Source organism: Centrocercus urophasianus, unplaced genomic scaffold (genome assembly GCF_019232065.1).
Source record: "Centrocercus urophasianus isolate 14NV4802_14NV808 unplaced genomic scaffold, USGS_Curo_1.0 seq_47, whole genome shotgun sequence".
NCBI lineage: Eukaryota > Metazoa > Chordata > Aves > Galliformes > Phasianidae > Centrocercus > Centrocercus urophasianus.
In genome coordinates, this window is record NW_024885055.1 from 129787 (window position 1) to 154962 (window position 25176).

The window sequence follows — 25176 nt, forward strand, 5'->3', positions numbered from 1 at the left end:
TTGTTTTTTCCTTTTTTTTGCTTGGATTTATCCAAAGGAAAATGTAATTGTAGCTGCACCGGGACCTTTCATAAGGGTGGCCGTGCAGCTGGGGGCAGAGCAGAGGCTCTGCTGTGTCTTTGTACCAGGGGGTTCCAATTCTTACTGTTTTTAAGACCACGATTTTAGATGGTCACCTTGGCAGCCGGGCGAGACAGGAAATAGTTTTTACTTTTCATAAAGGTTTTAAAGAGAAAACAAAGACAAAAAACAAAAAACAAAAAACAACAAAACAAAACGAAAGTGAAGCTGCCTGTGACTGTGGGCTGTGGCTATGACTTGGGCTAGGGTAGCTTGCACTGCTATGGACTTTACTGCTCTCATTCTGAGGGCACGAACTCCCTGTAGCAACAATGCCACTTCTGAGAAGTGAACGGCAAGATTCCCTTCCTTTTGTATATGTGGACGTGAGGGTGGGAGAGGGAAAGAGTTTGCTTGTACAGTTTGTTGAAATGAAACCAGACATTTTTGATTGTTCCTAAATAAAGAGCGTAAAATACGAACGAGAGTCGGCTGCTGATTGAGAGGCTGCATCCCCCCCCCAGCCCTGCCCCCCCTTGCAGCCGAACAACCTCCGCATCTCGCCCCAGCTGTAACCCTGGGGCAGCTCCTGCTCGTTCCTCCCAGCACGTAGGAAGGCAAGGGCAGCAAAATGAGACAGCGTGCACGTAATACTGACACGTTTATTGGACTTTAAGCTAGTGGCCGTGGAGCTGCAGGGCTGCTGCTGCCCCTGGAGGCAGCGTACAGCTCTGTGCACACTGAGACAGTGGGTGGAGGGCGGGCGGCGCAGTGCTTGGTGCTGTTTTGCCCAGTTCCTTGTGATTGCAGTTTTGTCTCTCACCCGGCGGCTGGCAGACTGTGCACATCCATCCACTTCATTAAGGGCTTGGTGGTGAAGGTGGGTGGGTGTTGGGGTGGGTTTTTGGTTGTTTATTATTTTTTTTTTCCTTTTTTGTTTTTTTTTTTTTAGTTCTCCACTCGAACACACTTCAGCAGAGAAACTGGAAAAGCTGCCTGAAAGTAGGCCATAGCAGTGCCGTTTCCATAGAAACCAGTTCGCAGCGTGCCCTGAGACTCACAGGCACAGGAGGTGCTTCCCGCCGGCCCTACAGCCGGTTGTCCCCGTTGACCCTGGTCCTTCGCAGCGCCCTGCGGGGACACAGAGCCAACACAGTGCTTCCAGGTCCTTTGCTGCATCCCCACCCCAGTTCTTTGTGTGCCCCACACTGAGCTCCCACCACTCTGAGGTTTCTATTCCCAGCTCCTATGCCCATGCTTGAGCAGCACAGAAGGACAAGGGCATGGAGCAGCTCACAGCACCCCTCCATGCATCCCCTGCTGTGCATCTCATCACCCCCACCCCGACCCATTAGCAGTGAACCCCCTAAGCCTTGCCATTACTTCCCAGCTTAATTCAGGGTTTCCAGAAGGCAGACAAAGCTGCAGCTCAGCCCTAGCACGAGACTCTGTTTCACAGCCTGCCCCCCAAGGACCCCAATGCTCAACGTCTCCCCTGCTTGCTGGCCCACCTTCGCTCCCGGCTCTCAAAGTGCTCCGCCAGCTGCTCCTGTGACACTCGGAAGTCCTCAAAGGGCTGCTGGTACCGCACCTCGAAGGAGCCCTCCCTGGCTCTGCTGGCCAGCAGCTGGCTGGCCATGTCCCCGCCTCGCTCCCGCAGCACGGAGCCACCAAAGAGGCTGATGTCACCATTTTCCTGCTTGGGTCAGAGCACAGGACAGTGAAGGGGTTGGGATGGTGCAGAGCTATAGGCAAGGTTGCCCTGAGCCCCAAAGATAACCTGCGGTGTCCCAGGCTTCCAGGTGCACCATGGGCTCCCATCAAAATGGACTCCGAGGTTGGAAAACACCCTTGAGCTCACTGAGTCGGACCATCAACTGGACCACCCTGCTTCTAAGCCACATCTCCTACTGCCACTACCTGCAGGGACACACGACCACCCAGGGCAACCCATTCCATTGCATGACTTATATATTTCTTTGATTTCTTCACTTATCTCCAAGAGCTCTTCCCAATGGCCCTGAGCCTAGGGACTGGATGGGAGCAGAAGCCAGGACACCACAGCTGCTCACTGCGGGATGGGTGCAGCAAGGCCCTCTCACCTTGCTGGGGAAAATGTCGATCTTGACAAGCAGGGAAGCCAGCTCCAGGTTCTCACTGTAGTTGTTCTTCAGGGGTACGGCTCGGAACCCTGCAGCACACACAGCCCCACGCCATTTGCAGCACAGCTCCTTGACTGCCCCATGCTCAGCAAACGGCTGAGCACCAACACTGTGCACACGGCAGCCCTGAGCCCTTACCCGTCTTCAAGCCTTTCACCAGGAAAGTTGCCTGGGCCAGGAAGTTCTCATCGCTGAACATGTCCTCCTCATACACCACAAAGCGGAGGAAGGCAAACTCAGGGTTGCTGACCTGGAAGTGGAACTGCTTCGGGCTCCAGAGGGGGTTCAGGCCATTGTCCGCTGTGCACAGAACGCTGCCGTGAGAGGGCAGCCCCAGCACAGCTTTGCTCCTTCCACCTTAAAGGTGAGGGACAGAGCCTGCAGCCCCATCTCCTCCCTTGGTGTGGAGGTGTCTGAGCATCACCCTCAGCCCCCGCCCCCCCCCCCCCACTGCTGCCAAGCCCCTGCTAGCACATCAGCCAGCAGAAGGGCTGCATCGGGGGGGAAACCAACCCACCCATGCCATCTCTCCTTCCACACTCACCCACAATCTCTGTTTTCTGCTTTGCGTTGTCGTACTCTGCCCCAGAAACCTCCACCTCCACAAAGGGACAAACGATTCCTCTGCCGTTTTTGGGGAGGTGCCGGGCCCCCAGGACCTGGGGAACAGAGACTGAGTGAAGGCTGGGAGCCAAGGAAAAGACTTGTTTGTATACACAGAACTTTGCTGTCTGAATAATTTCCCCGCCTGGGCTGCACTAAGTGGAGAGAGATGCAGACGCTTGGAGGGATGCTGCTCCCAGATGTGGAACTGCTGCATCTCACCAGTCTTACCCTGAAGCCAGCAGCAAGGCAGCTCAGCTGTCTGCAGTCCTGCTGCAGCTGCACAGCCCAGCTGTGACCACAGCATCACTCCCCCAAGCTGGGCTCAGACAATAGATGGACCTTGGCACTGGACCCCCATGGCTTCATCAGAACTTCTTGCTCCCATTGCTTTGGCTGAAGGAAGCTGTTCCTCCCCTCTGCCCACAGCAGTGGGTGCTCAGCACAAAGGACAACCTGCTTCCTCACAGCACAGCTCCCTGCTCCTCCTGCCAAGGGCCATATGTCACCGGAGTTGGGAAAGAAGACACTGCCAGCACCATAACACGTGCTTTGAGTCATGCTGTGCACCAGGCAGCTTCTCCATCCATGAAAGCTGGCTCTGGTGAGGACACCAGGCAGCTTTGCCAGGGAACAAGAAGCTGAGCTCATCTCTTCAAGGAGATGACTGTAGCATGGGGTCCCTTGATGCCTGGAGGCTGCAGCTCTACCCTAAGATGCAGGAAGATTTTAGGGGGCAGTGCTTTGGTAAACGGAAGTCACAGAGAAATGGTGCTGGGGATTTTTAAGGAGTTATGAAACGGATGGTGCCAACGCCGTGCCCTCCCCAGGCAGAGCAATGGCTCTGTTGGGTGCCCCAGCCTTGGCCAACATCTGCAGTCCAACCCTGTATGAGTAGGAACGGGGCTGAAAGGCCCTCCCCGAGGGGGTTGAGCCCACAGCAAAGCAGCCACCTCGAGCCCTTACCAGCACAGGGGACAAGGCATGGCTGTGTCACTGCCTTGGCAGGGATGTGGCACAGCACAGTGCATGATTGCCACCTGCTGGCACCCCACAGGCCTTGGGGCGTCCTGCCACAGAGCAGCAGCCACAGGCTGGCTCTCACCTCGATGGAGATGGAGAGCGGCTCGACGCCGCGCAGCGTGCTCTTGTCAAAGGGGTCAAAGATGTCGTCCCGCATGTTGGCCGGCTGCAGAACATACCCGCACTGCCCGCTGGACAGGAACAAGGCCTGGTTCATCTGCATGGGCTTGTCTGGGGAGCACAGGAGGAAGGAGGTGAGTGGAGGAGATCATGGGATCACAGAATGCCTTGAACTGGAAGGGACTTCACTGATCACCTAGGTCCTAGGCCCTTCCCATTTGTGTTCTTTGTGCCTTGCATGAGACTCAAGCTCCCAGAACCCTTGTGCCGCACAGCCTTGCTCAGCGCACACTCATTGCTTGCATTCTGCCTGGGGGACGTGTGATCCACGAGTCATCTTTTCCCCCCCTCCCTCTCTTTTCAGTTTATCAAACCAACCTGCAAGACATCTCAATTCACAAAAGCAATGGAAAGCCCAGCAGAAAGAAATATAAAGGTCGTTTTTTTCTGGTGAGTCTATGAGCGGGCTCCCAGAAGGGCCTGGCACACAGAGCGGGGGCTGCAGGACCCTCCTCACCCCAGTGTTTGCCACAGGAGGCATGTGAGGACCCCCTGCCCTGCCTGCTGCTCTCACCAGGAGTCTGGAAGTTGAGGGCCACCAGCTGGCTGCCACAGATCCACATGGGCAGGGGGTCGTAGTTGGAGGAGTCGAGGCGCTGGCCCTTGGGGTAGATACGGGAGAGCTGCAGGCGGTTGTACTGCAGGAACTTCTTGCCTTTGATCTTGTTGACGTACTTCTCTGCCTTGGTCTCAGGGAAGGAGGACATGTCTCGGTAACAGGCCCTCTCTGTGCCGATCTCTGGGAAGAGACAGAGCACATGTAAGCCAGGAGCAGTGGTGGAAAGCAGCCGCTACGAAGCGATCCAGCCCCTGGACAGGAGCACATGCCTGTTCCAGGCACCTCCACCAAGCCCATCCCAGTGCTGGCTCAGACACTACCAGGCACATGTAACCCCTCCTCTGCCCTCAGAAGCATTTGATAGATGATAGAGACTGGAGGATCCCTGCCCCCCTCCCTGGGGCTGTTCCAGATGGTGCCACATCTCTGCAGCAGTGCAATGGAACCTTCACAGCAGGGTCTGTACCACCATAGTGGCTGCCTGTGCTGACCATGGGCCCAGCAGGTGCTCACTCTCTTCATCGAAGGGCACGGGTCGGCAATAGACCACTAGCTCTGAAAGCTCCAAGGCAATCTTCTTCCTCCTCTCCATCATCTTCCCTTCAGAGAGCTGCCAGGAGAACAGAAAGGTCTCACAGAATCACAGAATCATAAAGATTGGAAAAGACCTATAAGATCACCAAGTTCAATCCCAACCCACCCCACCGTGCCCACTGACCACGTCCCTCAGTGCCACATCCCCACAGCTCTGGAATACGGGACAGTGACCCCACCACCTCCACGGGCAGCTGTGCCACTGAATCAACACTCGTATCAGAAAAAAAAAAAATTTCCCAATATCCAGCCTGGCACAATTTAAGACCATTACCTCCTGTCAGGGCAGCAATGTGGGCCAACCCAGCTCAACAGCCATGGTCACTCTGTGTGGAGGTGCTGGCAGCCACCTCACTGCTATCCTCACCAACCAAACCTCTCTTTGTGCAACGTGGAAATCCTTGAACTTGGCTCCACTGCCAAGGGCTCTCCAGACTCACCCGTGCATCAGCTGTCTGGGCTGCCTCCCGGATCTTCTTCACCCAGTCCAGCAAGTCCTCGTGTGTATCGGCTGCCACATCAAGGGACAAGCGTGACACAGAGGCCATGCTAATGGAGAAGACAAACAGGCGGTTGTTCTTTCCCTCAGGGCGGATGGCTGCGTGGGAGAGGGAGCAGAATAATGGTCATGAGCAGAATGGTCACACCACAGTGGGAGGGGACAGGCACTAAGGGACCTCCATAACCAGCCCAAGTCTGGGAACTAAGAGGAGAAGCTCCTCTTTCCACCCTCTTGCAGCCCCCTGGCATATATTATGCAATGCCTTCGGGGCTTGTGGGATCAGAGAGACGTGGCAGAGCAGATTCAGAGAGCGCTGGAACAGCTCCTCAGCATAGCACAGAGGGCTGCCCCCTGCCACCAAATGTTTGGGTTCCAAGATGTCCAACACCCAGCATCTGAGCCCATCAGGCATGCACAGTGGCCATGTGCTCAGGCACAAGGTGCCCGGAGGCTGAAGCCCTGCAGCCTACTAAATCCCTCTACCGGAGCAAAGCATCTCCTCCACCCCTTCCTTGGGGCTGGATCAGATGATCTCCAGTGGTCCCCTCCAATCCCTATGATGCTGTGGTTCCCAGTTCTCACCAATCTGGCAAGACGGCACATCCAGGACACCTCCCAGCAGGTCTCCCAGGGGGCTGTTCTCATCCAGCTGCTGCTGGGAGCAAAGCACAGCACTGTCACCAGGCACTGCATGCTGCATGCACACGCTGCTCCCTACTGCCTGACCCCAGCTCACCTCCCGCTCTGGCTCCAGGCTGCTGGGGCTGCTGATCTCCTCCACATAGTTGGAAGGGAACCACAGCTGCTTCTTGCCACCATAATCCCCCCTCCACCTGGGGCAGAGGGAAGGAGACATCAGCACCCACTGGGGACCCCAGGTCATGCTGGCTCAGCATCCCAGGTGACAGGCAGATGCTGTGCCACCCACAGGGTTCAAGAGACTTGGGGCTGTGCAGCTTGTGGGCAATGCGCACCCCAAAGGGGACACACAAGGTGACACCATGCTTTGATTGCATTCTCTAGGGAAAAAGGAGGGTCAGAACTGACTCACCAGCCTCCTTCCTGCTTCTCCACATTCTGGATGATGGCATTTTTGGTGAAGGTGAGCTCATCCTCCCTCTGCGCCTTGTAGTCAAACAGAGCTTTGACTGCACACTACATAGAGGAGAGGGGAGTTCAGTGAGCGTTGGACATGGCACAGGGACAAGGAGGTCACCTCCCACACCATGGGGGTATGACGTGCCAAATAATAAGGTTTTTGGGAAATGGAGGCATTTGCTGAATGCTCAGGCCCTGGGGATACTGAACCCTATAAGGGGTTGGGAGCTGGGGCTGGGGCAAGCTCTGCAGTTTGGCTGGATCAATAGAGTGAAATTCAGAGCTGGAGGCTGAGGTGTCCTCCCTGAGCCACTGAAGATGAAGGCTGAAGTGCCATAAAGGTGTCAGAAAGAAACTGCTGCACAGTGAATTTCTTCAGGAAGCCTGCAGACAAGGGCAGGCACAGTGCCACCTAGCCTGGCATGGAAAAGCCAGGAAGAACTCTGATTCATCAATCATTTAATTTTTAACTGAATAACAAACCCAGACTGGCCCAGCTACTCAGCCTAGTATGGCTGAGCTGGAGAGAAACCCAGACTTCATCTTCCACAGAGTTCTCATAAGAACATTTGTTTGGAGATGAAACTCAGCAGCTTTGAGAGAAGAGCAGATGGCAGCAGAAGGGATTGGGTCTTATCTACCCTACAGAAGGTCCTCCCTCATCCTCACTGACCCCTGCAGAGCCTAGGAGGGCAGGGTGTAATGGGGATGGGGCTGAGGGAAGCAGCCAGGCCTTCAGCTTGCAGCATGCTGCAGTGGGACATACCTTGAAGGTCGGCATGGGGTTGGCCTCTACATAGAAGCCAGGATGGCGTCCCTCGTAGAGCGCTCCATAGTCCGGCTCCTGCAAAAGCAAAGGCCAGCAATGAGAGCTGCAGCTTGGCAGGACAACGTGGGCCTGCCTTGGTGGAGAGGGGGAAAACACCCCAGGGAGGGCACATTGCACTGCCGTGATACTGCACAGAGCAAACATGCACGGCCCACACTTTCCGGAGCCTTGCTCAAGCAACAGACAGCAGTGGGGCAATAAGAGATGGGACACAATGCCGCTCAAGGCATCAGCTCACAAGCCACCCATGCAGCACCCCTTGGCTTAGCCCTTCTGAAAGCTGCCCACACTCACTGCTGTCCCGATCTTCTCCAGTGTCTCCTCGTTGATGGGGTACCTCAACTTCATCTTGCGGTACAGCGGGTGCTTCTCATAGTAGCTGATTAAGTCCACCAGGCTCTCGAACTCAGAGTTGCCCAGCAGCACAGTCTGGCCTTCCTGCTGCACACGGCAGTGCTTGATTTTCCCTTCCGCCCTGGCATGTGGAGAGGGAGAGGGGCTACTTGGCACGTGGCCGAGGATCTGACCCAAAATCAAGGCACCCAGACTGGCTGCTGAGTGCAGCCATCTCCCAGTGCAGGTGTGTCACCACAGGGGTGTATCTGCATGCCACTAGCACCACTAGCACTGGAGAAGGGATGTCCCACAGCATGCAGGGCAATGGGGACATGAAGCCAGGTGCCCTTTTCCTTGCAGAAACAGGGATATTGGTCAGGGAGAGAGGTAGAAGATAGCACAGCCGAAGAGCAGCAGGGTCCTGGAAAGGCCACACGAGGATAAACACTCCAGCAGCAATGTGCCAGAACCCCCCGTCACAGCACCTCTCGGTCCCATTGCTCTGCTCCTTCTTCCCCAGCATCCCTTCCCCCATGCCTGTCCCACTGTGCTCCCTTGGGACGCACCTGAAGGAGATGGCGTAGGAGCTGGGTTCGCTCCTCTTGCGCACCAGGAAGGCTCCGTCCCGTGGCACCCGCATCAGCATGTGCTCAGCTTGGGCACGAGTGAGGTTGGCGTGGTACCACCTTTTGGGAGACATACAGATGGATATGATTCTCCATGCAGCCACTGCAGCTCACACCCGACCCAATGGGGAACCCATGGGGACCACCACCCCCCAGAAGGGACTGCAGAGAGCTGGGAGGGCTTCCTTTGGGGTACCACTGCCACGACACAACTCATCACGGCCACGCTCACTCTTTGCTCTCATGGGCGTTGGTCTGAGGCACCGGCTCTGTCAGCCTCATCTCGAACTCATTGCACCTCAGCGGCACCTCCTGATAGTGGGTGATGAGGTCGTAGAGGCTGTCAAACACCAGGTTGTCTGTCAGGAAGAACTTGGGGCTGCCGGCGTCCTGCCGTGAGTGGATGCGGCAGTGCTGCACCTTCCCATTGCGCCTGTGGGATGCGACAAAGGGGGGCGGTCCGTGGGGAGATGGCACCTCCCAGACACAGCGCAGGGAGATGCAGCGCTCTGCCCCACTGCAGACTCACTGCACAATGCTGCAGAGATGCGGTGCTGCGAGGAGCAGCGGCAGGCAGGGCCCTCACCAGAAGGACAGGGTGTAGTCCCCAACAAAGGTCTCGCTCTCCCTGACGAGGAAGGAGCCATCGGGGGCCCCCGTCTCGATGCAGTACTCTGTCAGCAGCCGCTCAGCGATGTGCCGCCCATCGCGCCCTGCTCCCAGCTTGCCATGGAACCACTTCTCTGTGGAATGCAGCTCAGTGCTGTTGCTCACCTAGGAGGGGACAGGCACGGGTTGGGGTCACTGTGGGAGGTACCAAGGATGCTCAGGGGGTTTCACCAGGACCTTTTGAAGCTCCTCCTACAGCATCTCCCACCGAAGCTGGTGACAGAGGAGCTCAGCCCTTGGGCAGTGAGGTGGAGTCTTGAGGGAACTGTTCACCGTTGCACAAGCCAGCCCTCACCTCCTTCTGCTCCTCCTCATCCTCATTTCCCTGGTCGCTGGTTGTCTCCCCCGAGTAATAGATCTTGCTGCTGGTCAGGACAAAGTAATGCGGGTTCCACTCCTACAAGGAAACACATGCCAGGTGAGGGCCCCCTGAGGCAGCACCCACCACTGGGACCTTCTCTCTCCAAAAACCACAAGCAGTGAAGGATGATCTGTTTGTGCAGGAGGCAACAACAGCACTGATTTCAGTGGGAGCTTCCGTGGCACCTCCGTGATCTGAAGCACCCATTCATCTGTGGCACAAACAAACCTGCACACGATAGATCTGACACACAAACTGGCTGCACATCACGCTGAAAGACACCCCAGTACAAATTAAGAGATGACTGAATGAAGAGCAAAGCAATGCAAAAAAGGAAATGATTGGCATGGATTTGGCAGAGGGATTATCAGAGATGAGCTGTCAGAGATACAGCCATGTGGCCACTGCACTTTGCAATCTTCCAAATTCCCGGTCCTTCTGTATGGACTTCTGACGAGATCCTCATCAAAGCAAAGCAGCTGAAGAAGCAGACTATGGATAAGGAAGGGCACATGCTGGGTGCACTGCAAAGCTGGGTACGTTGCAAAGCAACATGAGACCATGCTGAGCTGCAGTAAGAGGTCACACATTGACAGGAGCCAGCCAGGCCTGGAAACTGAGACTGGCCCCAGAACTTACTGCAGGAGCAGCTAGCAGTTACTGCAGGAGCAGCTAAGAGTTACAGGGACTACAGAGCAGCACAACGGCTGCAGCGCAGCAGCTCCCTCTAGCTCAGCTTTCTGTCTCTAGCAAGGCCCAGCAGGAGATGCCTAGGGCAGAGCATAGGAGACAGCCAGCACAAAGAGCCCCCGGTGCTCAGCTGCCCCAGCAGCAGGATGGCCATGGGCCCCTTGCAGTGTTTGCACAGCATGGAGGCATTTGCAGAGTCAGGGTTAATGCACGGGACAAGGTGGTGGCGGCAGCACCTACGTGATTGATGGGGTCTTCCAGGTAGAGGATCCCGTTTTTGATGGAGTTGCTGATGTCGTTCTCTGAATACATAACAGAAGTGGGCAGCTCCTCGTACGCACTGCCCTCTGCCAGTTTCTTGTGCTGTGGGACAAGAGAGTGGGTCAGGCTTCCTGAGAAGAGCAGGCACCCAACAACAGCACGGGTTTCATGCTAAACAGCCTTAAACCTCCAGGTCTGCTGCAGAGAGTTCCTCTCACCTGCAGAGACCAAGGCACAACCCAGGTCACTGAGATGATCATCAGATGGCACTGAAGTCCCACCACCCTTCCTGCCCAGAGGAGATTTCTGCAGCAGAAATACCAGCATGCTCCCAAGAAAGGCAGCATCCAGCTACTAAGCAAATTGCCCGGCAGCTCCTCTGAAACAAGAGAAGCCCTCCCCTTGCCTCCAGCAGCAGATCTGCTCCTCCATCCCTCACACCATCAGCCAAACAGAAAGCATTCTCTTCTGGCTGGGATGGGGCCATGGTAACCCACACTGAGGTAATTCAGAAGTGAAGCAGTTAAGCAGTCAGCGTGAGGAGAATGGGGCTACTGATGAGACCTGGAGCCAAACTGCCCCAAAACTGTGAGGAATTCCTATTTGCATTCACATCCAAACCTTTTTCTCAAGGTGAAATTAATCACGGACATCAACACAAGAACTCCTTCCAAAAGCAGGCAGTTCCCCATGCTCCCTAATCTCAACGTGTTCCCATTCTCTCCATTTAGCAGTCCTGATAGAGAAGGGAGCTCACCTTGATGAGAATCTTCCTCTTGAGTTGGTTTGGGGAGGGAAGTCCGTCAGCAGAAATATCTACGGGTTTGGTCAAGAGCATGTCCCCAAAGACCTTCTTGAAATTCTGAGCCATGTTCCTCTGCTGAGCGATGCTGCAGTGATCCTCAATGGACAAAATGACGGGGAAACTGCAGAGAGGAAAGAGCCATCAGAACCAGAGTGGTGTTTGGAAGGGGAACTCCATTCAAAACCTGGCTTCTCAGAGCAGTCTGCCCCAGCACCCATCTGTGCTGCAGCTGTGTAGTCTCAGGCCTTCAGTGGAACCATTCTACAAGCAGTGTCCTCAGCACTGCTGGCAGCGAGCAGACAGACACGAACCAGCCCACTGCTGAGATCTGCTCAGAGCCTCTCTTCCTACCACACTTTTCTGAATGAAATCTCCCCTTGGCTGGAACCACACCAGCATGTTTCCTTCCCTGTTGTGCCAGGGTAAAGGTGGGCATCACCTTGTGGCACCCCACTTGCTGCCTCTCCTGGAAGCCCAGGTGCCCGCTGTACTCACTCAGAGGTGACAAAGGCATGCTCCTTGATGGTGACCAAGACGTCAGAGAACTTGATCTTGGTGGTTAAGGTGTGCCCGTGGTAGATGACTGGCATACCATCGGGACCATCCCAGCAATCCACTGAAAGAGACCCAAATGGGAAGATGAGTCCATCTTCCACCCAAAGATGGAACAACGTCACAAGAACGCTGACAAAGCTGCTGGCTCTGCTGCGTACTCACGTTCGATACAGCGGCACCCCATGCGCAGGCAGCGGGCGTACGCCTCCAGCGAGGACTCACTCGAGAACTGATCCCCCGTCAGGTACCTTGAGGTGAGAGAACGTGTCAGCCAGAGCAGCAGGACGGGGATGTGCGCTGAGACACGGCAGCCCCGTCCCCACTGCAAGGGCTGCAGGCACAGCTCGAGCTGGCTCTTGAGACGAGCCCTGAAGAGTCCTTGCACTTCAGCTAACGCACTGCCTCGGATGGACGGAGCACAGACAAAGGACGTGAGCTGCTACAACCAGCAGAGAAGCAAACGGACCACAGAAGCAAATCACCCTGCCTGGCTTTTAGAGTATCTCTTCTCACAGGCCCTGCAGCACCGTGTCTGTCAGCTCCTGGGTCAGGAAATCCCTCAGCACAGGGTGCAGGGAGCCATTCCCACCCCGGGGTCCTTACGTGTTGTGTGAGGAGGAGATCCAGTAATGGGACAAGGGGTTGTTCATGTTCTCGGGACACACCATGTCCAGCTGTGAGTTCCAGATGCTGTTCTCTTTGGAAAACAGGAAGGTGAGAAACTGCTCAGGAAGAAACAGAAGTGTGTTACTGGTGGGGAAGGTCTGGGTCCCGTGGTTCAGTGTCACACATGCCCCAAGCATGTGAATGAACTCAACCTAAGCTGATTCAGACTGACTCCTGCAGTGGGAGCGCCAGCTGGCCCCACCACCATTAGGAGACAAAGACCTGACCAAACCCTGCCAAGGGCAGCCCAGAGGGTGCACAGCTCCCTGCCCACCATGCTCAAGCAGCCACAACGCTGGGCATTGGCACCTATCCCTGCGCCCTGCCACATATAAACACATATAAATCCTACAGCTGACCCAGCTGCAGATAAATAATCAGCTCTGCCTTTCATTTTACACATGGATCGGGGGACTCTTGGGTGGGACTTGGGCCAGAGTGCCAGTGACATGGAGATGGTATTATTGCTTCCAGCATAGCTGGTCACTGGTTTCCTTGCTTTGAAAAGACAGATTATGTTCTGCCAAGGGACACTCACCCCATTTACTTCTTAGTCCCACCTCCTACCAGGGACGTCCCACCCCACTGTAGGCATGTTGGTGTTGGAAGTGCCTCACCTCATCCAGGGAGAAATAAGGCTCGTCAATCTCTCTCAAAGGGTCTCTCAGAAAGTTGAACATGAACTCCTGTACCTGAAGGCTGTCTGCAGCCCAGAGCTCCTGCAAACCACCAAAGAGGAATAAACAAGAGAGCATTTTGGGAAGTGTTATTCAAAACTGCAGGCAGCTCATCCAGCTAGAAGCTTTAACCACCCCTGCCTGGGAATTCAGCTATTAGCAAGAATACCAGTCTGACAGCAGCAATCCCAGCCATTTTTAAGCGGTCCTCATTTTCTCAACATTCTGCATTTTCTCTGAGAGCTCCTCTGCACAGATCTGCCTTCCCAGATCCACCTGCAGCAGAAGCCAGTGCGGCTTCCTTTTGTCTCCCCCTCCCTGGCTGTCTTTCATGAGGTCATCCAAATGGCTGCTGCTTAATTTTCTGCTCCCTGCAGCTGCAGATGGGGAGGATGGTGCAAAGCAGGAGGCCCTGTGCTCTCACGCGGAGCGTGGCATTGCAGGAGCCTACAGAAAGGGTCTGCACACTCTGCAAACACACTAAGCGCATCCAAGCATGGGTCAGAATGTGCACTCTGTGCTGCTGCTTGCCAGAGGAAGATGGCTTTTAACAGCACAGGCATCAAGCAGATCGATCAGCTGCTGCTCAGGGGGAACCATCGGCCTTCTGTACCATCAGCAAAGAGCACAGGGGGTGGGTGAAGCTCCAGCCCTGGGAGAAGCACAGCCCCACAGCCCCCTGTCCATCGCCCAGCCCCACAGCCTGTGCTGAGCTCACCCTCTGGTACTCGAGCAGGAACTTCTGGAACTCCATCAGTGACACCCTGAAGTGCTCAGACCTTTCTCCACCCCTGAGAGCACAGGGAGAGAAACTTCAGTCATTGCTCCACCTTCTGCTGCCAGCAAAAGGCCACCTATGAGCCATAAGGCAGCAGGGCAGGACAGACAGAGCAAGCAGCAAGGGATGGGAGAGGGTGTAGGATGGAAGGGGGGGACCATTTGCAGCTGGCTATCTCAGCAGACATCCGGGAGTACTGAGCTGTAACGGCCAACAGGGGCCATGTTGGGACTAAGATAAGAAGGCAGAAATGGAGCTGGCAGTGCTGACTGCCCTGAGCAAAGGGACATACCTGGTCAGCTCTTTTTTTCTGTGATTGTGGGAAATAAAAGGGAGAGAACCATGGGATGTTACCTGGGCAAGTCAACAAATCTTTAGCTTCCATGTCTACATCAAAGATTTTTTTTTAAATCGCAACAGCTGATCTGAGCTGGGTCTCACTGGAATGTCTGGGAGGAAGAGCCCTGCTGACCCAGGCTGAGTGTCTACAGCAAAGGTGCACGGAGCACAAAAATATGAGCAGTGCCACCACAAGAAGCACACAGTGTGCCACATCCCAGCCAAGCTGCTGCAGGCATCCAAGCACAGCACGGAGAGAAAAAGCAGAGCCCCTTCCCCCGCCAACAGAAAGAAAACTCACCTATCTAGGAATGGAACATCCATCTGCAAAAAAAGCAGCATGAGCTTAGGGTTGCACTCAGGTGAAAGCAATAACTGATTTACTCCCTGCCCCAGAGGTAGGAAATGGGAACCACTAGCTGAGGGAGGCAAGGTTAAAAAGGCAATTAAGAGGGGATGCCCAGTAACAAATATGGTCTCTGCTTTCTCTTTTCTGCCTTGGAGAACTGAGCTCTTACCGTTTTCTGGGCACTGAACATCAGGCTGCGGTAGAGCTGTGCAAACTGCCCGTATGTGATATCCCCATTCCTCTGCTCCATGTCCTACAGCCAAAAAGAAAAAAAACAGCGCCGGAGGTGTTGCAGGGGCCATAAGTGAGGGGTTTGCATCCCTGTGGCCAGGGGTTGTCACCTGCCCACAGGATTTGGAGAAGCGACAAAACTTGGCCAGATTTCATCTCCTGGATGTCTCCACTGGGGCCAACGGGACCACACAGCACCCAGGCTTCTAAGCCCCCACTATGTGCTTCCACAAGCTCGTCCACATAAAAGCAGGGATCCCACCAAGCACGGGTGGGAGCCTCAGCACCACCAGGTTTCACCCCAAGAAAGGACACACTCTGCTGAGGGTTCCTAGTGAGGAGGGAGAGCAGCAGGGCCAGAGCTCACCGTCAGGCGCTCCCGCAGGAACCTCATGTTGGGCACGCGGTAGTTGACCTGGGACAGCATGTTCTTCAGGTCCTTGGCAGAGATCCTGGTGTGGGACAGAGGGGAAACACGTTCAGGAGCTGTGAGAGCGAGGGGTCTCACCCTGGGACTGGGCGGTGCACACACTCAGAGGCACCAGCTGTTAAAGCGTTGGATGAGCTCTGATAAATAGTTCGGTGCTATTTGGAGACTGGAAAGCAGAATAAATAAATAAACCAACCAACTTCTTGTAGGGAAGGTTTTTTGAGGCCTCACCACAGCTAAGCCAGAGGACGGATCCAGCCCTCTCAAAGGGCATGACAACATTCCCCACTCCTGGCGCTGTGACTCTGCAGCTTTCCTGGCCAGAGGTGAAACCGCCTCCTCTGGAGCTAGGAAAAAACCCAGCATCCTGTTATCCTCCTCTTTCTACCTAACTTCCCTTGAAAAAACAAACAGCCATCAGCCAGCGCCAACCCACAGCATCTGTGCTGCCAGGGGACGGGTCACGATGGGCTCTGCTGGGTGAGCACAGCACTTCCAGCCCTGCAAACCCCTGTGGGTTCCAGCAACGGGCAGTGGGTCCTCAGCCTTCCCACATCTGCCTGGTGTGCAGAGCACAGCTCCTTGATTCATATTCAAAGCTAGCTCCCGGGCCCAGAAGCAAAAGTCAACAGCCCAGTGACAACACAGAGACTTCAGCCAAGAGCTTGTATGGGACCTTAACTGCTGGCTTTATGGGGAACACGTGGGTGCCTGTAAAACAGGGAAGACAGAACCTTTCTGTATTTCCCCTCCACGCTGCAGCATTTTCATCGTGCTCCCTGCTCAGCCTGGACTGGAATGCTTTCTGCTCTGCATGTAACTCACTTCCCCGACTGACAGGTAAAGAATATTTGGCATTTTCTTAGCTTAATTATAACACAGAGGTGGTATGACAAAAATGGAGAGATGCAGGAGCGCAGCTTTCACCCCACTGACCACACCTCAGGGAGAGCAAGCAGCACATTCATCCCCTCTGTCCTGGGGCCATTTCAGCAGTGTTACCGTGTGACTGGATGAGAAAAAGGTGCAATTTTTTCCATTTCTCCTGTATTCATGCTCCAAACTCCCACACAGCTGCTCCCACATGCCTTCTCCATCACTGAGTTAAAGGAGTTTTCAAACAAAGGGCTCAGTGATGCACATGGCTGGAGGATGGCTTCCCTCCAGGGCTCTGCCCGAGGGAGCAGTGCTGCACTCCTGCCACCTTCCCCGTGTCCCATCACTGCATGCAAACCTCAGCCTTGACTTGAAAGCTGTGTGGCATATGCAGGGCAGCTGCAGCAGATTAAAGGTGATTTACCCCTCCTCTGCAACATCCCAATGCTTCACGCTGCTCCATGACACAAAGCCTTGCAAAGCAATGCCAGGAGGAGCCAGGCCAGTTGCCGGTCTCAAATTCCTGCTCATGGCAGTGGACATCACCCCCTGGTTGCCCCAAGCCCAGCTCCCAGCCACTGATCCCTCTGCAAGGAGCAGGAGGGAGACTGCCTCCAACAGGCTGCCCTGCACTGACACAGAAATCAGATCCTAATTTTGGGCAGGTCAGCTCTTTGTAACAGCTATACAGGACAGAAGGGGCTCAAATCTGGAAAGATTCAGGTGGTATTCCACCCTTTGAGTACCCCTGGGCTGCCCTCAGCAGGGGGAGGTGGAAGAAGGAGGGTGCCCAAGGACCTGGGGGAATTAACAGCTGAAAATGTCCTCTGCTTTGGGATTTCAGTCATGCAAAGCACTGATGGTTCTTTGCAGTCTGCCTCTCTGGAGATGCTGGTTGGAGTGATGGGGTCTCAAAGGTCTTCCTGGCTGTGAGTGACTGGGAAATAGGGCTCTGATCAACACTGGGATTCAGGCACTGAGGACTTAAGCCTTGCTCCTGGGAACACGTGTGTCTGTGCAGCTGGTTCTTGCTCCCCTTGTTACCTGTCCTCCCGGTTGCGGTCCAGTGTGTAGAACTGCTTCCGGAGCCACCTGGAAGGAAAGGAATGCAGATGGTATCTGGCCATGGAGGCTGTGACATGGCAGTCAATGGGAGATGCTCACACAGACAGGACATGGGGTCACCATGGCTCAGAGGGAGAGGAGATGTCAGCCCACCCCAGCACTGAGGACGCTCCTGACTACGTGCTGCTGTACAGCCCAGCACAGTGCTTTGGGGGCTGGCAGCAACAACAGGTAATGGAGAGGGAAAATTACACAAGCACAGGACAGGGTTGAGCTCCCACCTTTCGATCTGCAGAGGAGTGGCAGCCCTCAGAGTATCTGCCACCAGCCAGTTCAGTCCCTTGATCCACATGTTGACCTCATCCTCAGAAGTGGCTGCAGAAAGAAGAGAGGAAATGGGAGAAAAGGACACAGAAGCCCGTCACCAACCTCTGAGGCTGTCCCCAGTGCCTTGAATCCCTTCCTTCTTCATTCACCCCATTCAGACAACTCCCTCCCATGCAGATGCTCTGTTAGGCTGCTCTCCCTGCTCACCCCCAGGACACATGTGGCTGTCTGGTCCCCATGCCCCACAGCCTTCCATGCTATCCCTAAGAGCTGTGCCACCTCTGTCCCCAAGGAGCATTGCCCAGTCCTGGGTGACAGGGGCAGCAATTCCCTCTGAATAAAGAAGGTTGTCTCTGTCCCAGTGAGCTGCAGCCCCATCCAGAAGGCAGATCTGACAAACATTCAGGTGTCAGCACGACCTGCCTACACGGGTCTAAATGAGACAAGACTGGGTACTGCTAGGATAACAAGGCATCACCCATCAGCCGAACTGCAGCACATGACTGTGAGCCCATCCTCCACCCAGACAAGATGAATCTCAACAGCAGAAAGCACTGCATTAGCGAGGCACAAGGCTAAGAGCCCCGAGTGCAGCTTAAGCCAATGGACAGGATGCTCAGGAAAGCTGAGAGCAACGCATGGAGTCACCCTGTGCCACCAGCCGGCACTGTTCTCCTGCTCTGAGCTGCAGAGCAGGAACCAGTGAGCTCTGAGCACTGGTGTGTGGCTGACAGCACTCAGCTGATGCGTGATGTGTCCAGCTGAGATAAAGCACTACATCCAGTGCTTTGAAATAAGGGGTCTTGTTACCCAACTTCTGGCTTTACCAGATCGGTTACTGACTTAAGCAGTGCCTGTCACAGCGCTGCTGCCACTTGCTTCCAAAGCCATGCCCTCTGCAAGGCAAAAAGGGCATCTGCTCAGGATGTGTCCCAGAGTCCCTCAAAAGGATGTCTGAGAAATGTGGGGACTGTTTGGCCTGCCCCCTGCCCTTTACCTTGCAAGCTGAGGGTCTTCAGCCTGAACTCTGTGCCATAGAGGACCACAAAGCAATGGGACTGGTCTGGTCGGAAGCACGGATCCTCCTGGTACCGGTCAAAATCACGTGAATTCTTTCCAGGACGAATCTCTTTGATTTCACGAATATCCACTGAGAGACAACGTGGGGAAAAAACAAAAGGGATTTCAGCAAAGAGCTCGAAATTCCTGAGAAGATGAGGGTCTGTGGTTCCTTAAGGGAGAAAGAAGGGCAGTGCAGTGCTCACACGGCCAGCGCAGCATGGGGAAACTGAAGCATGGCAGGATGCAGTGTGCCAGCATGCTAGCATGGGAGAGAAGAGGGAGCTGGAGAGATGCTGAAGAGGGCGGCCTCAGCCTTCTCCCCAGAGGAAATTCTGGGAAAGGACACTCATTACCATCAGACAAAGAGAACACAACAGCAGCAACAACAGCAAAAAAAAAACCCAAAAACAAAACCAACAAACCCAAACCCAAGAATCTTTGCTTCCTGGAAAAATAGTTTCTGAAACACTCGGGGGAATCAAATAACAACATTTCTGAGTCACGTTTTCAAAGCAGACGATGCTTCTGAGCAATGTGGGATGGTGATTACTGCAAACCTGGAGTGTAATTCATCCCAATTAAACTCCACTTACCACTGTCACTGTGCACTGATCTGCTTCTCGCTTCCGTTTGATGCAGTTTGAGAGCAGACAGAAGTGTGAGCTAACCACCAGTCTGTAGAGGCTGACAGCACTGAGTTGGGTCGTGAGATGCTCACTCCCAGCAAACCCAAAAGGAGGCTGGGATACAGCCTGGCACTTGTTAAAAACCTTGCATAGGGAGCCTGGGATGGCCACAGCTTACTCGTAACTTACTCTGGTACAGCGAAACCCTGCCTGGTGCTGCAGTAACCCAAAGCTCAGCAGCTGAGGCCACGTGCGGATCCAGCTCCCCAGGTGCACGAACAGCTGGACAAGCCCCCTACAGCCAGCAGATGCCTTTGTAAGGCATCACCTACCCTTTGGAAACTGGCTGCCAGGACGTTCATGGTGTCCCATTGTCATCTGTCTGTGTGTCACATCCTTAGTGACATGGCATGTCATCTTACCACTAAAATAAAAACGCATCACAGCTGCGGTCTTTGCATCTGGGACGCGCACAGCAAAGACAATTCCTGTCCCAGGACCTGACAAAAGCAGTGGGAAAGAACAGATTTCATGGCAGTTTACCAGGCAATAAGTACTTGCTGCAAAGCACACCCGCGGGATAGAGGAGGCTGAGCTACCCTTGCAAACTGCATCCCCAAAATGCACGCTAGGGAGAGCCCCTGGAGCAAAGGAACGCGGTGCAGGGAGCTGCTGGGCTCACGGCTGCTGTTCTGAGCACCCTGCACACCGAGCCGGTAAGAAGCTGCGGCCCACGCCTGCCTGCAGCTGCTTGCTCATCTCTCATCCTCCCAAACATACCCATGTGCACTGGGTGCATGAGGGTTTGGTTTCTGCAGCCCGCACCTCACCACGCGGCAGCCCTCAGCCTCCTGCAACCCCCCCAGCCTCCTCGCACTGTGGAAGGAAATGAGCTCTCAGCAGGAAGCTCAGTGAGCACAGATGCCATCGTCCCAGCCGTGCAGCACTGCAATACTGCATCCCTACAGCATCCCATGTCCCCATTGGGCAGCAAAGCCCCGGCAGCAGCACAGGACCTGCATGCAGCCTGCGGGGGAGCAGAGGGAGGGCAGCCCCAGCACCAGACCCCACTTTTCTCTTGCACCAAAACGGAGTGTTGTAAGGATAAGGACGCCCTGAAACAGAGCTGCAAAATCTCCATCTCTGGAGGGTTTTTGGAAAGATGTTAGATTGATTTTAAAATAATAATTAAAAAAAAAAGAAAAAAAAGGATTTGGGCCAGGTTACCTTCTGGGATGAATTTCTCAGGGACAACCTCCAGGAAAACACCCATCCATCCACACCACGAGCACTGCACAGTGCAGAATGTCCCCATGGGGACCACAGGGCACTGACATCCATGTGTTCATCGTCACTGCAGCTTGACCTCACCTAGCATGGACTGACCCTGCCCTACGTAGGTGGAGAGGACTGCCACCTTCTTATCCCAGTAAAAAAAACAGTGAGAAATGTCTTCTTTGCACCACGGATTCCCCCAGCCACAACCTGCGTGACAACTTCTAGTCTTCCCATAGCTCCCAGGGAAGGCCTGGCCACCGGGGAAAGCACAGCAGGTGAGGAACATGGAAAAAAAGCCCCAACTCATAGAGGCATACAGGTAGAAATGAGAGAAATCTGTTACGTAGCACCACAGGGAATAACAGCAGTACCTCCCTCTCACTACTTCAATAGGAGGCCACTGAATGCACTGCTGGGGCCAGCGCTGTTCATCTTTGGAAGGTGGGTCCAGCGAGTGCTGAGTGCTCTGCTGGAGCAGGGCCAGGGCCTCCTGCACCAAGCACTGCAGCCATGCGCTGCGCTGCAGCACCGCCTGCACCACGCGCTGCTCCTGTGCACACGCTGCTGCACTGTGCTGCGCTGCACCCACCGAGGTGCCAGCTGTACAGTGAGGATCTGAGCTTGGACGTGGCTGCTGCACCCACGGGGCACACGAGAAGTGGAGACCAACACTTTATATCCTATCTGAAAGAAGGCAGTAACCTTGACACAACAGAAACCTATTTCAGTGGGAAGAGCCTTCTCTCATCAGGACAGCTTTTCACAGTGACAATACCTCAGCCTCTCAGCCCTATGCACTTTTCTCAATAGATGAGACTAAATGGGATAGTGCAATGGTAATTAACTGTCTGTGCACAGAGATGCAGTGCTGGGTTTCTGCTCCTTCTCCCTGGCCACACACACAGCCATCAGCACTCAGGTTTCTGGAGGAAGGTGATCCCACAGCATCAGCAAATGGCTGATCTGGCTAGAGCAGCAATGAACCCGCTGAGGCCTCTCATCCAACCCAGTGGCTTGAGCATCCTCAGAGGCCAACCAAAACACCCGCACAGCACAGCTCTGCACCCCAGCACATTCCTTGTCCTTCTACGAACTGGAAACAGATGAGCTACCGTGTTATTAAGGCACCCAAACCCCTGCAAAAAGCTCGCTCCCTGTCATGGCTGCACTGGGGAAACACAGCAGTCCTGGTACTCGGCAGCACACTCATCCCACTGCTCTCATTGCTGTGATGTGCAGGAACCTCTCCTGCCTCAGGAAAGGACACAGATTAAGCTGTTTTTCCCTCCAGCCTTGGCTCAGTAGTGCCATGGCTAGCTCTGGCAAGCTGCTTCATCTCACCCACTCCCACAGCAAACTGCAACCTTTACTCTCAGCTGCTGCATTTTGCTACGAACTGACATCTGTGTTAGCTGTACAGCAGAGGCAGCTGCATCCACAGTGAGCAGGGATGGTGCTCAAAACAACTCAGTGGGCTGGAGGCAGCAGGGAGCTCCTAGTTAGCCAGGATGGATGGAAGCGGCCTGATCCCAGCTGACCACCAGCAGTGGGATGGGGCAGAGCGCTCTGCTCTGGGGGAGCCCCAGTGCCCCCACATGCACAACCACAGGAGCAGCTGCTCCGTGGGCACAGAGCTTCCTGCCTCGCCTCAAGCTGCTCTGCACCCCTGCATCACGTGCCCTGTGGCTTCTGAGCTCTGACTCCTCCCTGTGTCCCCAGAAATTCTCAGAGTGGGCAGAGCATGCTGCAGGAGATGGGCAGGAGATGAGGTGATTCACAGCTCCTCATCCTTACAGTCTGAAGCAGAGAGGTGAAGGCTCTGCCCAAACACTGCCTTGCTCTTGTAGGGCAGCACAGACCCCCAGGCGGCTCCTGCCTTGCTGCTCCACCAGCCCTGGCCTCGTGTAAGTGACCTTCAAGATCTCATGAGCATCCTCCCAGTACCAGGAACAGAGCTAGCTGGGGGCTGACGGCTGCCTATCCTGCATCATCAGCATATTTCTCCTGATTACTCTCAGATGCAAGAAAACACATGTTAAAAAAAACCAGAACTGGTCCCCCAAGTGAGCAAAGCAGGATGCTGCTATCTCAACATCTCTGCCCACAGCCCAGCAAGCAGCAGGCACGTGAAGGCTGGCAGTTTCCACCGCACAGTCTCAGCTACCAAGGCCAAAACTTCACATATGGGCGCTGCTTCCCCCCAGCACTGCCACCCTTAAAGCAATGCATCCCCACTGCAGACCAAACACGGCCCTGGGCCGCCTTTCAGTCACCAGCCTGGCCTGTTTGAGAAGCAAAAGCTTCCACTGACTCAAATGGAAAGAGGAAGGTCCATAGCAGTGCTGCTGGATGGATGGCGGGCTCCAAGGTGACCTCCTGCACAGCATGGAGGATCCATTCCCTCAGCCCTGCCTCAGCTAGAAGCATCACGGCCTCAAGGGAACGCAATAAAAGGGTGGGAGGATGGGGAACTCCTGCAGCCCGCCTCCCTCCTTTCCTCCAGAGAGGACGTGCAGCGGTAACCAGATCTGAAAGGTACTGCAGAGGACACGGACGGATCGATGGAGGCATCTGACACAGCGAGAAGCAGAGGGGAGCTGCCAGGCCAGGTTTCTGCAAATGAACGCAGCAAGCAGCAGCTCTCTCCTTGTGCCTAGAGAGATGTGGAGACACACAGCTGCCCTCCCACCCACAGCCATTAGGGCCTCTGACAAGGCATGGGACCAAGAGCAGGGACAAGGGCAGGCACCACACCGCCCTAGGAGAGGGGTCAGCCAGCAGCACAGCAGACAGCATGCCATCCATGGGAAGCCATGGTGGACGTGGGCCTGGAGAGTTCCACAGGGACTTCTGTATTCCTGACTTGAGCCCAGGGAGCCATGCCTACTGTGAAGCTGTGCTTGGGATGAGGATATAAGGAGGGCACAGAGGTGAGGAGTGAAAACCAAAGGCCAGAAAAGATCTGCCACGCTCGCAGCAAATGCCAGCGGTGCTCAGATGCTGTGACTCAGTTTTCACCCATCCCACCCGTCGACACAGTTGAGTTTCCGTGACAGTAATTTACCAGCAAAGATGACTGCTACGCAGCACTGACAGAGAGCACCAAGGAGATGCCTTATTTCTGTCTTTATGAGCACCTGAGTTCTTCATTGCCAGGGTAGAAATTGGGAAGAAGAGTGCAGAGATCCCATCTGCTGCACAGCCACCCACCACAGCAGCGTGCAGCAGAGGAGCTCCAAGCACTGAGCAGAGAGCAGCTAAGCCCAAGCGGTGCTGTGCCCTGCAGTTCAGGTGGAAGATGCAGGAGCTCTTGGCGATGGCCTTCATGTCATTACAGCCAGACTCCACCACTGCTTGGCTTCACCTCATCTTAACCACCTCACCTGGGATTTATTTGGTCTCCAGCACTGGAGATGAGCTGCTCCAAGGCTCATACCAAAGCTGGCGTGCCAAGGCTCTTGCTCTTGTCTTGGTGCTTTCCCCAGCCGTGCTCCACAAGCAGCGAGGCCTCTCCAACAAACCGCCACAAGGCATTAAAATGACTGATGAGACACTGAAGAGGAATGAAAAAAAGAGGAAAAACCACTTTCTGATGCTTCCCTGAGAGCCAAGCTGCATCTCAGCCAGAACAAGTGGACGAAGAAAGCCTGCAGGATGGCAGCTGGTCACAATGAGAGAGCAGATGCCCCCCGCTCAGCTATCTGCTGCTGATCTGATACGGGCTGGGCTATCTGCAGCTCGTGCTGAGAAAGATCACGTTGTCAGTCGATGACTGAGTGCTGGGCAAACAAACACGGCCACCCCACCCCTCTGCCAGCTGGAAGGCAGATTTATGGGCTGCAGATGTACAGGGTGGGTGCTGAGGGGGTTAAAGTCCCCTGGGACAGCCTGCACTCCCACGGTCCCACATCTCCACCCAGTCCATCCCAGGAGCTGATGGACAGCCGGGTGGCTCTGGGCAGCAGCTGGGGCTGGGAGAGCAATTAAGTCAGGAGCGTGGTCCCCAAAGCTGGAAAGCAGAGGGGAAAAAAATGGCAAGTGAAGCAACCCAGAGAAGCAACCAAATAACCTGCACCATCTTCACAATTCTCTGCCAATACAGCAAGAGTGTGACCCTGTAGATGGGTCGGGAGGAGGAGGGACAACAGGCACAGCCGGGAGAGATGGCTTTTAATCAGCACGTTACCCAGCTCTTCTTGGAGCAAGTAAACAGGAAAAAGCCTCTCGAGCAGCTGCTCTACCCAGCCTCCCTGCAGGGAGCAGCCTGCCTTGATGTCTCTCCAGTACGCGTGCACTTGAAGTCTTCTCAGGGACAGGGAACGCAGGGAAACCACTCACCACGACATGGAGAGCCGACCTGCCGGCATCACTCCATCCAAAACCAAACAGGCCACTGCTGCCATGGGCCGGGAGAGCCCCACACAGAGATGCAGGTCCATATCTGACAGATGTGTCCTCACCCTGGGCAGGGTCAGCAGGCAGGGCCCACAGATGCAGTGCTGGAAGACGAGTGACTGTGGTTTCAAGCACCATCTGATGTGACCATAGTGCTGATAGAT

General features: G+C 54.8%; 1 protein-coding gene across 1 annotated transcript in view; it reads right to left on the minus strand.

Moving 5' to 3' along the window:
• Window positions 1-708: 708 nt before the first annotated feature.
• Window positions 709-25176, minus strand: part of PLCG1 (phospholipase C gamma 1) — a 30054-nt gene continuing 5586 nt past the window's right edge. Inside the window, exons 2-32 of the mRNA XM_042834553.1 lie at window positions 18649-18801; window positions 17606-17699; window positions 17304-17351; window positions 15321-15405; window positions 14892-14975; window positions 14675-14697; window positions 13975-14047; window positions 13197-13298; window positions 12517-12635; window positions 12076-12161; window positions 11854-11974; window positions 11311-11479; window positions 10533-10655; window positions 9537-9638; window positions 9159-9346; window positions 8805-9005; window positions 8513-8632; window positions 7905-8085; window positions 7548-7625; window positions 6735-6838; window positions 6420-6516; window positions 6266-6338; window positions 5622-5779; window positions 5101-5197; window positions 4543-4767; window positions 3931-4079; window positions 2767-2881; window positions 2361-2522; window positions 2163-2251; window positions 1572-1759; window positions 709-1191 (exon numbers count right to left, since the gene is read on the minus strand). Of these exons, the coding sequence (XP_042690487.1) occupies window positions 1149-1191; window positions 1572-1759; window positions 2163-2251; window positions 2361-2522; window positions 2767-2881; window positions 3931-4079; window positions 4543-4767; window positions 5101-5197; window positions 5622-5779; window positions 6266-6338; window positions 6420-6516; window positions 6735-6838; window positions 7548-7625; window positions 7905-8085; window positions 8513-8632; window positions 8805-9005; window positions 9159-9346; window positions 9537-9638; window positions 10533-10655; window positions 11311-11479; window positions 11854-11974; window positions 12076-12161; window positions 12517-12635; window positions 13197-13298; window positions 13975-14047; window positions 14675-14697; window positions 14892-14975; window positions 15321-15405; window positions 17304-17351; window positions 17606-17699; window positions 18649-18801 (3650 nt within the window). The 3' untranslated portion in view covers window positions 709-1148. The remainder of the gene's footprint in view (window positions 1192-1571; window positions 1760-2162; window positions 2252-2360; window positions 2523-2766; window positions 2882-3930; window positions 4080-4542; window positions 4768-5100; window positions 5198-5621; window positions 5780-6265; window positions 6339-6419; window positions 6517-6734; window positions 6839-7547; window positions 7626-7904; window positions 8086-8512; window positions 8633-8804; window positions 9006-9158; window positions 9347-9536; window positions 9639-10532; window positions 10656-11310; window positions 11480-11853; window positions 11975-12075; window positions 12162-12516; window positions 12636-13196; window positions 13299-13974; window positions 14048-14674; window positions 14698-14891; window positions 14976-15320; window positions 15406-17303; window positions 17352-17605; window positions 17700-18648; window positions 18802-25176) is intronic.